At 45.8% G+C, this 12501-nt stretch overlaps 1 protein-coding gene across 1 annotated transcript in view; it reads left to right on the plus strand.

Moving 5' to 3' along the window:
* The first annotated feature begins 433 nt into the window (after positions 1 to 433).
* Positions 434 to 12501, plus strand: part of PPEF1 (protein phosphatase with EF-hand domain 1) — a 91897-nt gene continuing 79829 nt past the window's right edge. Inside the window, exons 1-3 of the mRNA XM_073614255.1 lie at positions 434 to 461; positions 1579 to 1717; positions 5618 to 5682. Of these exons, the coding sequence (XP_073470356.1) occupies positions 434 to 461; positions 1579 to 1717; positions 5618 to 5682 (232 nt within the window). The remainder of the gene's footprint in view (positions 462 to 1578; positions 1718 to 5617; positions 5683 to 12501) is intronic.

The following is a 12501-nucleotide window of genomic DNA, read 5'->3' on the forward strand; positions in this document are numbered from 1 at the left end:
ACAATGCTTTCCTATGGCCCCATTCACACACTGCGTTTAGCTGCGATTTAGTTACATGCGGTTTGGTGCGGATAGAAAAAATAGAATTGACTGAGTCCAGGAACGATTTAGCGCAGCTATATGGACATAACTGCAGGTAATCGCAGTCTGTTGTGTCAACTGCGGATAGCAGCGTGAGAAAAAAAAAAGAACAACAGGGAGCGCATCATAATCAGTAGGTATACCTAGGAAATGACACAGGAAGTTCAGAGGGATAGAGGAAAGAGGAGAAGGCAGCATGGTGGCACAAGATATCTCTCATGAGGCTATTATAGCCCTGGTGCATGCCCGACCGGAGTTATGGGATTCAGAATGCCCAGGATATGCCGACTGAGTGTTGAAGAGATCAAAGTGGGAGGAAGTATACAGATTTGTCACACCGAACTGGGACGATATGTCTGCAACTGAACAGGATAACCAAGGTGAGTGCAACGTTTGTTTTGTCTATGTAGCAGGGTACACATGCATCATAGCTGTTTCCCATACCAACCAAACTTTAACCACAAGCTGAAGATTTACCCCCTAAATGACCAGGCCATTTTGTGGCGATACAGCACTGCGTCACTGACAATTGTGCAATGCTACAAACCAAAATTGTTGCTCGTTTTTTTTTTTTCTACACAAATACATTGTCTCTGGGAAATGTTTATGGCATTTGTATTTTTTTTTGTCTGTACTAGTAAGGTGATCTGTGAAAAAAAAAAATTGCGGGAGGGACAGCGACATTTTGGCAGACAGATTGGACACTTTTGACCCTTTTTTTTGGGACCAGTGACAGTAGCAGTCAGAGTTAAAAAATAGCCACTGATTACTGTATTCATGTCACTGGCAGTAAAAGGGGTCAATACTAATGTAAAATCAAATGGTTGGTGTCTCCCCTAGAAGTGTTTCTTGGGTGGGGGGTGAGAGCGGATCTCTCTCAACTTTTGTTCCTAACATGTGTTATGTTTGATATATAACAAATTTATACAATGAAATATATATTGCAGGAAAGGAGGTTTATACACGATGGAGGTCCCTACGCGACCGGTACAAGAAGGAACTAAACGAAGAGAGGTCTGCAGATAGAAGCGGAGCACCCTCAACTCATCGTAGGCCTAAACCCCATGCAGAGGCTTTGTCATTTTTGAGGCGCACCACCGAGATGCGCACGTAAGTATATATATATATAGATATATATATATAGATATATATATATATATATCTATATATATAGATATATATATATCTATATAAATATACATTTTAACTTTATTTATTTTACTTTGTGGGCGGTATAGCCGCACTGTCCCATTGATTTCAATTGGCTGGAGAGGTGAAGGAGCGGTATACACACTCCAAAGATGCTGCTAGCAGGATTTTTGTTTGCGTCTTGCCAGCACACCGCTCCAGTGTGAAAGATGTCTAAACCCCTTTTTTTTAATGTTCCCCCAGCTCCAAATAGAGGGCTATTCTGTAGTGTACACATGACAGTATTCTGTAAACACTAAAACCATGGTATTTTTTTTTTAAACTTGTAATGTTGTTATTCTTACCTAGAACTGTCTCAAGTGTTCCTGCAAGAGCAAGAGCAAGGCGTGCAAGTTCGTCACCAGAAAATGATGACGCTGACCCAAGTCAAGAAACCAATTCAGAGACAGTTTCATCCCAAGATTAACCAGTCTCTCAAGAACCTGCGGTATGTATTTTCAAAACATCACAACCTCCATCCACAAAAAACGTATTACTTACATATTACAATGGCAGCTGGTGTTGGTACACAACAGCTTCTTTTTTTGGGCAAAGTACCACATCAGTACTTCTGGCTTTGGAGGTCTTGCTGCTAATACAGTGACATTGTTTTTTTTGGGGCAAAAACAAGTGCCTGTGTCGGATCTATTCAAAACAGGTGCTGCAAGCTCTGACACAACTTCAATATTTGGGCAAGCATCAGGTTTATCAGTATGCTGTCCACCAAGTGTGACCTCAACATCAGAAGCATAATCTATATATTCTATCTATTTGCAGGCAAATCTTAATAGGAGAGTCGAACATGCCATACTCAGCAAGAGCCACCTTTTGAGGAATATTTTGATCGTATAATTAAAGAGATGAGAGACCAATCACAAAACCCTGCCACAAAAGATGATGAATTCCTTAACATCTCAGACCCTGATGTGATCTTTTTGAGAATGTTACTGTGTGTAGTCAGGGAGATTCCTCCTGATAAGCGTACTGAAGTCAGGGGTGATATACGTATATAGTTTCTGCTTGCAAAGAGCAACCCCCATATCCAAGATTTCAGCCATGGGGACTGGGTTTTAATACACCTAGTGGCTCTTTGAATAAACCAATGCCAAGTCATCAGTACCATGAGACCACACCTGCCATGAACCCATACGCAGGGCCGCCACCAACATATACACCTTTCCCAACTCATCCTGGTTTTCAAAGAATGCATGTGCAGCCACACCCAGTCAGTTCACCCTCATCTTTCCAATCTGGATCACCTATAGATGTTGGAAGTGAACCAAGCCATTCTTCCCTGCGTTCCCATTACCCAGTGTATGAAAACTTGTAGTTTTGTTATTTTAATGACTGTTTTATTTTTCAGTTTATGTTAATGCAATGTTATTTATACCTTTACACCAGGGGTCATCAAACTATGGCCCTCCAGTTGTTCAGCAACTACAATTCCCATCATGCCTAGTCATGTCTGTGAATCTCAGAGGTTTACAATGCCTCATGGGATGTGTAGTTCCGCAACAGTTAGAGGGCAGTAGTTTGAAGATCCCTGCTTTACACAAACTAATGTTTACAACCCCTTTAAGTTAAGGAAACCAAGGTTAGGTTCCTGACACTTTTTCGGTGGGGTCATCTCTCAGGAGAATGTTGGACATACTCTGAGGCACTTAATTATACCTTTACACCAGGGGTCATCAAACTATGGTCCTCCAGTTGTTCAGCAACTACAATTCCCATTAGTTAAGTTAAAGAGACCAAGGTTAGAATACTGACACTTTTTCGGTGGGGCCATCTCTCAGGAGAATGTTGGACTCACTCTGAAGCACTTAATTTCAAAACAGATGCCTGATGTTGCTACCTGCACCCCTCTTTTGAACAAGCCATTTGTTGTTGTTTATAGCATTGATCTTAAAAAAAAAATATTTAAGTTCAGTTTCCTGCACCTAGTGTCCACATCTGTGTAGTCAAAAAATGGTTTTAGAACATCATATCAGGAATACTCTATATTTGTGGTTGCGTGAGGGTTCATATAAGGGATTTTTGTGATGTTATCTGTTCTATTGAGTCACTCTATATTTTATGGGATGTCATCTCAACATTCCAAAGGAATAAAAATAAAATAAAAAAAAAATTTCTACAGATGCAAGCATCAATGTTTTGTAAGGTTTTTCTTTTTTTATACCCTTTGTTAATTTACATAGCAAAGATAAAAATAAATCCAATTTAACTGGACAAAGTTTTCAACTACTTTATTTAAAAAAAAAATGTAAACAGTGATAACAAGAAGGTTGATGCAAATGGGTAACAAAGAAAATACTAAATAATCATACTGCCACAGTAGCTGTCCATCGTCAGTAGGGAAATAATCACAAAAAAGTTCATGGACTTGTAGCGCATGATTGCTTGGGTGAGTGGTAGTAACACGCCCTCTGTGTTCTTTACAAACAGGTAACGGGGATTCATTGGGCGCAATCTCCTTTCCCCTTAGAAAGTTATGGGGAACACAGCATGCCAAAACCACATTGACCACGTGATCCACTTCAAGGTGCATTGCAGTCAACAGTACACGCCATTTGGTGGTACAAATACCAAATGCGCACTCCACCATTCTGCGTGCACGGCTCAGGCGGTAATTTAAAATGCGCTTCTTGGCAGTAAGACTATGCCTCGTATAGGGCCTGAGGAGGTGAGTGAATAGGGCAAATACCTCATCTCCTAGCACTACTAGGGGCAGATCCGGTCTAGCAGGACCAGGTAGAGGCCTTGACTGTGGTACATTAAACTCTGTATACTGCATGATGGTTCCGGCATGACTGTGGTCTTAAGCTCCTCCCAAATGGCAATACAGGTGTCATGTACTATAGTCGACACAGTTGAAATTCCCACTAGGAACTGATGATGAAAGGAGGTAAAACTCGCTCCAGTGGCAAGGTATCTGCAATACAAAATTGAGAACAATTCAGAAAATATAAAAAAGTATAAAATATATATATAGACGTATATATACAAAAACTATTGTCAATAATATTGGTAAACCTGCATGTGCATGAATTTAAGCATATGTTCAAGATATGGAAAACCTACCTTAAAGTAAGTACCAGTAACAGTCGTTCTTCCTCACTAATGCATCGTCTCATGTTGGTCCTGTGTCTGGTGAGGCATCCTCGAACAAGTCCCAACAATTCATCAAATCGCCACCGACATCCTCGTGTATTTATAGAACTTGTCTCCGTGAGTTCTCAGTTCACCAAACATGAGGGCAAAGTAGCCGATAGAAAGACGCTGTGAGGTTAAAGGGTGCACCCAGTAACAACGGTGACGTCTCCTCCACTCGATCTCTCTTCTCCTCTTCATTCTCATCAGCAGCAATATGAGCATTGACATCAAACTACCCATACATGCATTCATCTTGAACAATCTCAGCACAATACACAGAACACTTGTCTCACTGCAAAACTCCAACACACACTCAGCCAGTCAATAAAGAGACAGGAAATAGATGGTTTGAAATACAAAGGACCAAAATGCATCATGGGTAGATTCAAGGGATCAAAAAAAAACATTAGGGAATTACTACCACAGCTAAACGCAACCACATAACCACATGTAACCGCACGTAAACGCAGGTAATCGCACTGTACAAATGCAGCTGATCGCAGTGCCTGGAGTCTTCAATTTCACAGAACATATATGCATTTAACTGCGGTAGAACAGCCGTCCATGTGAAAGGCGCCTTATACTCTGTAGCTCTTGCTGGATTTTGCTTCTAATCCCCTATATGGAGGCTGCCATTTGTGGATGGACATTTTATGGTTACACAATCTATCACATTGCTATAATCTTTTTATATGAACTATAAACTGAAGGACTTATGAATAAATGGTTGTGGAACGAATCATCTAAGTTTCCATTATTTCTTATGGGGAAATTTGCTTTGATATACAAGTGCTTTGGATTACAAGCATGTTTGTGGAACAAATTATACTCGCAATCCAAAATTTTACTGTACTCCTGTTTGCATGCCTTGATTATTAGAAATCGGTGAAATGATGTAACTACAGGCAGATGTTTCAGTGACAATCTGGTTTATGAGATCTTCATGTGATATGCTCCATAACAAGCTTTAATTATTTCATTGCAGCAGTCCCTTTGAAACCACACTCTGCTAATCCATGTGATTTAATTTCTAGCTGCTCTCCTCTTTGTGTGACACTCCTCCTTCTCTTTGTATTATGTTCAGGACCAGTTAGAGGTAAACACACACATGATGACTTTGAGTGATCACAACTACGAGAGAATATCAGCGGATAGCCTAGTCTAGTACTAGCTAGAACTCTTTTATTGTCTGCACCAGGTTGGCAGCTATGGGCTGTGGGACATCTGTAAAGACTGAAAATCAAAGTAAGAAATCAGAAAAAGGTAAGTGATACATTGCATACTGAATATGAGCCATACATGATACATTAGACATAAATATACTGGTTTGTTCTTATGGATAACACTTGACATAACATTATGTAAGACGACAGTTCTAATGGTATACCGTTCTTTTTATTTTAACTGTATCTTAGTCATTTTTTTTTTTAATTTACACAATCTAAGTGTTTTTTTATGTATAGTTACATGCAAAACTGGTTAAGTATTGCTTCTTTAAAAAGTAACTGTATGTTTAAATAAAACAATTTCTGTGCCCCCGTCTTCCTCCATAGAGAATAACTGGTCATTTTTAAATAATCCATTACAATGGTTTTTGCCTCTGTAGTGAATAGAACACAATATTTAAAATGTTGATATAGTAAAACAGAGACACTGTGGTCACATTTTCACGACCCTTCATGTACAACACAGCACAGATGAGTACTCAGTGGTATTATGTGCAGAGTTTTTATGTTTTAGTAATAAGTAGAATACAGAGACATACTAATGTTTGTACAGTATGCAATTTATGCATTGACACTGTTGGATTTCATGTTTTTGGTTGTGTAAAAATAAAAACATTTAAATAACGTACATAAGAGAAATGCTGTATGTGACTATGTGCTTCGTCTGTAATGTTGAATAATTAAGAGTGACCCACACAAGGTGCAATGTGTACAAGTTTGTTGTAAAAGCTGACTATAGGGGTTATTTATTAAAGGAAAATCCACTTTGCATTACAAGTGCAATGCAAGTGCACTTGGAAGTGCAGTTGCTGTAGATCTGAGGGGGACATACAAGGAAAATAAAAAACAGCATTTTTGCTTGCACATGATTGGATGATAAAATAAGCAGAGCTTCCCCTCAGATTTACAGCGATCTACAGTGACTGCACTTACAAGTGCACTTTTAAGTGCACTTGCAGTGCACTTGTAGTGCAGAGTGGATTTGCCCTTAGTAAATCAACCCCTATGTGTGCCTGTCAAAATTTTTTTTGCACACCAGCTTAATAATGTACCTCTAATGATGTGTGTCCCATGTGTAGCGCACCCCCTAAGGAGCCCTAAGTATACTGGGATCTCCCACCCTACACAGCCAGGCACACCGAATTTCCACAGGCACTCAGAGGCAGAGAACAGTCTGCGACTGTGTTTTTGTTATTTATTGAGGGATAATAACTTGAATAGGGATGGGAGGTTGAATTCAGAACAACTTCAGGGACAACTCTTCCTATATACAGTCCTATATTCAGTCTCTATATACACTCCAATTTTTCCTCCAGCCCCCTCCCGCTGATGGGCAGTCATGCCAGTAATCGAGCCGAAAGGGTGAGCGGGCGGGCAGGACAGTGAGCGGGCGAGTGAGCAAAGAGATTACATAATCTCTCACCGCCCGCCCTGCCTCACTGCAGTTCCGCCTTCACTGTGCAGCCATGGGCAGCAGAGACATTACATCATCTTTCACCGCCTGCCCTCACTCTGGGACACAGCCACTGGCACGTGAAAATCCGCATCTTGTGGCAGGCGATGTGGCAAGTGACAAGCTGCATCTGATGGCAAGTGACAATCTGCATCTGGTGGCAGGTGATGTGGCAAGTGACAAGCTGCATCTGGTGGCAGGTGAATTGGCAAGTGACAAGCTGCATCTGGTGGCAAGTGACAAGCTGCATCTGGTGGCAGGCGACGTGGCAAGTGACAAGCTGCATCTGGTGGCAGGCGATGGTGGCAAGTAACGTGGCAAGTGACAATCCGCATCTGGTGACAAGTAACGTGGCAAGTGACAAGCTGCATCTGGTTGCAGGTTACATGGCAAGTGACAATCTGCATCTGGTGGCAAGTAACGCGGCAAGTGACAAGCTGCATCTGGTGGCAAGTGACAAGCTGCATCTGGTGGCAAGTAACGTGGCAAGTGACAAGTAACGTGGCAAGTGACAAGCTGCATCTGGTGGCAGGTGACATGGCAAGTGACAAGCTGCATCTGGTGGCAAGCGATTTTGACATGTTACATCTGGTGGCAGGCGACGGTGGCAAGTGACACACTGCATCTGGTGGCAGGCGACGTGGCAAGTGACAAGCTGCATCTGGTGACAGGCGATGGTGGCAAGTGACAAGCTGCATCTGGTGGCAGGGGACATGGCAAGTGCAAGGTGCATCTGGTGGCAGGCGATGGTGACAAGCTGCATCTGATGGCAAGTGACATGTTGCATCTGGTGGCAAGTGACACGCTGCATCTGGTGACAGACGATGGTGGCAAGTGACACGCTCAGGGCTCCCACTGATTCTGCATTATGGTGAGTTTAACAATTTAACTTTATATTACAATGTAATAAATAGAAATAATGCCCTTTAATCATCCTGACACCATATCAAACATGGTGCCATGATGACTGAAGTACCAACACCAGCCATTGCCCCAACAAATTGCCAGCGAGAAACCTTATTTTCCTGGCAGTGCCCCTCTCGAAACTAGACACTGGATCCGCCCCTGTCCCATCACCACCTCTTCAGGCACTGCCAACCCGCCTGGCTGCAGCTGCCCCTTTCACTAGCCCTCCAGGATAACTTCTTCTTACAGTCCTCCAAACTGACACTCACCAGCCCACCCGGCTGACTCTTAGGAGATCTCCCAGACATGCTGATCTGCTCCCTCTGTACTCTCTCCTTGCTCCGTGCCTCCAGGAAGGGTTTCCACCGAGTGTTTTAGGGGGAATCTTCCGGTACCCGAGCCCCAGGTGCAAGGTCACCCCCCCCAAACTAGGGGGCACCCTTAAGGGCCAATTACAGCCTCCTCAGCACTCCATCTCCATCTTCCACCGACCGCCCTGCTGGCATGACTCATGTATATTTACAAGATGGCCTGCCCCTTTCCAGCCTCTTTCTGCTGGGGATTGGTCGAGGACCTCATAAACATGCATGACAGCCCCTCCTAGCTTCCACTCACTACATCTGGAACATTCTCCATTGTTCCAGAAAACAGGAAGAGGCACCAGAAGAGCTGTCAGGATTAATCATCCAGCCTTTTGAGTCACTAAATCGTGACCCAGATTTTCACCCAGACCTGGCTCTTAGCCAGACCAAATTTTCCTACACTAACATCAAAACCTATGTACACCTAGAACACTAGCTAGAGGGTGCTACATATGTTCTAGTTTTTTTTTAAATACAAAAACACCATTGAGTGATTCTTTGGCCTCCCCCACAGCTGTTAATTTCCAGCAGTGTGGGGGTAACAGCCATAACTCTAGAGGACTCTTTCCACTCACCCACTCCTTCCTGTCCAATCGACCATTCACAAAACTCCTAGTATTCTTCTCCCAGAATGCAAGGCGTTCTCTAAATGGAGGAGGGGCAGATGAGTGACCGGATCTCCCCTGCTCATTCACAAGACGCCTTGCATTCTGGAGAAGAATACTAGGAGTTTTGTGAATGACCCGAGGGGATGGGAAGGGGAGGGCGAGCATTTAGAGTTCTTTACAGTTGCAGTCACTGCTGTTAACCCCCCACATTGCCTGAAGTTCACTGCTATGGGGGGTCTCTGCGATGTGAATTATTACAGCAACCAGAAACCAGTAGAATATGGGATACACATCATTAGAGGTACATTATAACACTATTTTTTAAAATACATTTCTGCATTAAGGTTAGTCAAGTGACTAGTCCAGTTTATGTTGGTTCAGTGCAGTTATTGCAGCACACGAATTGCAGGTTTCGGTGATATCTCTAGGGTTATTACTGTATGTTCCAACAGGTTATAGGTAGATGGAAGGGAGGTAAACAACTGGAAACATGAGTATTACATTACAGGATTAGGATTACATTACTAAAACATATGATCAAATTAACAGGTCTCTTTACGCAAAAGTGATTTTTTTTAGTTATTGGTGGTGCCTGAAGGGGTGAGTCAACTCCTTGCCTACTATAGCTTACCTCAACAGCAAGATCTCCGTACCATAATTTCCAGCTCTGTACATGATCACCTGGGACTTTTGGATTTTCCTGCCCATCTTTAGATATTCTAGCAACTTCTGGTGCATTCCACTGCATAATATAAAATACATTTAAAAAGACCATCAGGGAGAATGGGAACCCCTCATAATGGCCATAGCTGGTGTGTAGGCACAGGAATTCAGATATCTTACCAGTGGAGTCCCTAAGAAACAGAAATTGTCAGGTGGTTAAAGCAGTTGTAAAAACCTATACGTTTTTTAACTTAAGGTGGATGTAAATGTGATTCATGAAATTTGAGCTGGGCACATACCAGTATATCTGCAGTGTTTTCTTATCTCTCTTCAAAGCACTGAGTCCCGTGGCTTTCTCCTGCTCTGTTCTTCTGTTATCAGCATGATAACTTCTGACAAGTTCTCTTATACATGTGATAAAACCAGCCTGAAATTTGTGTGTGTGTGTGTGTGTGGGGGGGGTGCTTTAAATAGATTAGCAGACAGCTGGTCAATTCACAGCACATCTATGCAAGTCTCTGCATTTGTGAAGGGTGTGTGTGCCTTTCCTCCAATAGGCTGTCTCACAGACTCCCCTCCCGCTGCTGGAACAGGAAGAGAAAATTCTAACAGGACATGCACTTTCTAAACAGTATATAAAACTGAAGACAGCAGAAATACATGTAAAACTTATGTAGGGAGATTTGTTTCATCTCTGTGTATCATCTGAGGCTCTTCACTTTACTGGGTATATCATACTTGCCAACTGTCCCGAATTTCTCGGGACATTCCCGGGATTTAGACCCTTTTCCCGATCTAATCGTTTCCCGGGAGATGTCCCCAGAAATTCGGTTTTTCACGATTTTCGCCACCGGCCGCTAGAGGTCCGCGGTCAGCAGAGACGATGTCTCCGCCGACCGACATTTTTAAGGAGATCGTAGGCTGGCTAGATGGCTTAAAGTAGAAATTGAGCTGCGGCGCCGCCCACCCCCCGGCCCGCTCCGCCCCACTGCCAGTCTCTGTGACCTGTTATGGAAAGGGGCGGGGGATGGGCGACGCCGCAGCTCAATCTCTACTGTAACCATGCGGCTCCGATGGATGTCACGGGGGGGGGGGGCGGTCTGGATGTCACAGGGGGCCAGTCTGGCTGTCACGGGGGGGCAGTCTGGATTTCACAGGGGGGGCAGTCTGGATGTCACGGGGGGCGGTCTGGATGTCACAGGGGGGGCCGGTCTGGATGTCACGGGGGGCTGATCTGGATGTCACAGGGGGGGCCGGTCTGGATTTCACAGGGGGGGCCAGTCTGGATGTCACGGGGGGGCGGTCTGGATGTCACAGGGGGCCATATAATCTGGGTGTCACGGGGGAGGGGCCATATAGTCTGGATGTCATGGGGGGCCGTATAGTCTGGATGTCACGGGGGGTATAGTCTGGATGTCACAGGGGGGCACCAGATGTAAAATAAACTGTGCTGAGGGGGGCTCCGCTGGGGACTCCTGATGTGAGGGGGGCTCTGCTGGGGACTCCTGATGTGAGGGGGCTCCGCTGGGGACTCCTGGTGTGAGGGGGCTCCGCTGGGGACTCCTGATGTGAGGGGGGCTCTGCTGGGGACTCCTGATGTGAGGGGGGCTCCGCTGGGGACTCCTGATGTGAGGGGGGGCTCCGCTGGGGACTCCTGATATGAGGGGGGCTCCGCCAGGGACTCTGCTGGGGACTCCTGATGTGAGGGGGGCTCCGCTGGGGACTCCTGATGTGAGAGGGGCTCCGCTGGGGACTCCTGGTGTGAGGGGGCTCCTGATGTGAGGGGGGGCTCCGCTGGGGACTCCTGATGTGAGGGGGGCTTCGCTGGGGACTCCTGATGTGGGGGGGGCTCCGCTGGGGACTCCTGATGTGAGGGGGGCTCCGCTGGGGACTCCTGATGTGTGGGGGGCTCCACTGGGGACTTTTGATGTGAGGGGGGCTCCCCTGGGGACTCCTGATGTGAGGGGGTGCTCCGCTAGGGACTCCTGATGTGAGGGGGCTCCGCTGGGGACTCCTGATGTGAGGGGGGCTCCTGATGTGCTGAGAGGGGCTCCGCTGGGGACTCCTGGTGTGAGGGGGGCTCCGCTGGGGACTCCTGATGTGAGTGGGGCTCTGCTGGGGACTCCTGATGTGAGGGGGGCTCCGCTGGGGACTCCTGGTGTGAGGGGGCTCCGCTGGGGACTCCTTATGTGAGGGGGGCTCCGCTGGGGACTCCTGATGTGAGGGGGGCTCCGCTGGGGACTCCTGGTGTGAGGGGGGCTCCGCTGGGGACTCCTGGTGTGTGGGGGGGCTCCGCTGGGGACTCCTGATGTGAGGGGGGCTCCGCTGGGGACTCCTGGTGTGAGGGGGCTCCGCTGGGGGCTCCAGATGTGTGGGGGGGCTCCGCTGGGGACTCCTGATGTGTGGGGGGGCTTTGCTGGGGACATCTGATGTGAGGGGGGGCTCCGCTGAGGACATCTGATGTAAGGGGGGGCTCCGCTGGGGACATCTGATGTAAGGGGGGCTCCGCTGGGGGCACCTGATGCAAGGATAGACTCTCCTGGGAAACCTGATGCAAGGACGGACGGCTGGTGGCAGGCGCTGTGGCAGGTGACACGCTCAGGGATCCCACTGATTCGGCATTATGGTGAGTTGAATTATTTAATTCTATATTACAATGTAATAATAGAAATAATGCGCTTCAATCATCCTGACACCATAACAACCATGGTGGTGGGATGATTGAAGTGCTAACATCAGGTGTTTGGAGTATCTACTGATTGTTAAACTTTCTAGAATACACATATTTCCATTGTTGTGTAGGATCTGGGCCTCTGTCCCTCCATCCCTCTCCCCCCCTTTCCCTCTCCATCCCTCATTCATTT

The sequence above is a fragment of the Aquarana catesbeiana genome, linkage group LG02, assembly GCF_042186555.1.
Source record: "Aquarana catesbeiana isolate 2022-GZ linkage group LG02, ASM4218655v1, whole genome shotgun sequence".
NCBI lineage: Eukaryota > Metazoa > Chordata > Amphibia > Anura > Ranidae > Aquarana > Aquarana catesbeiana.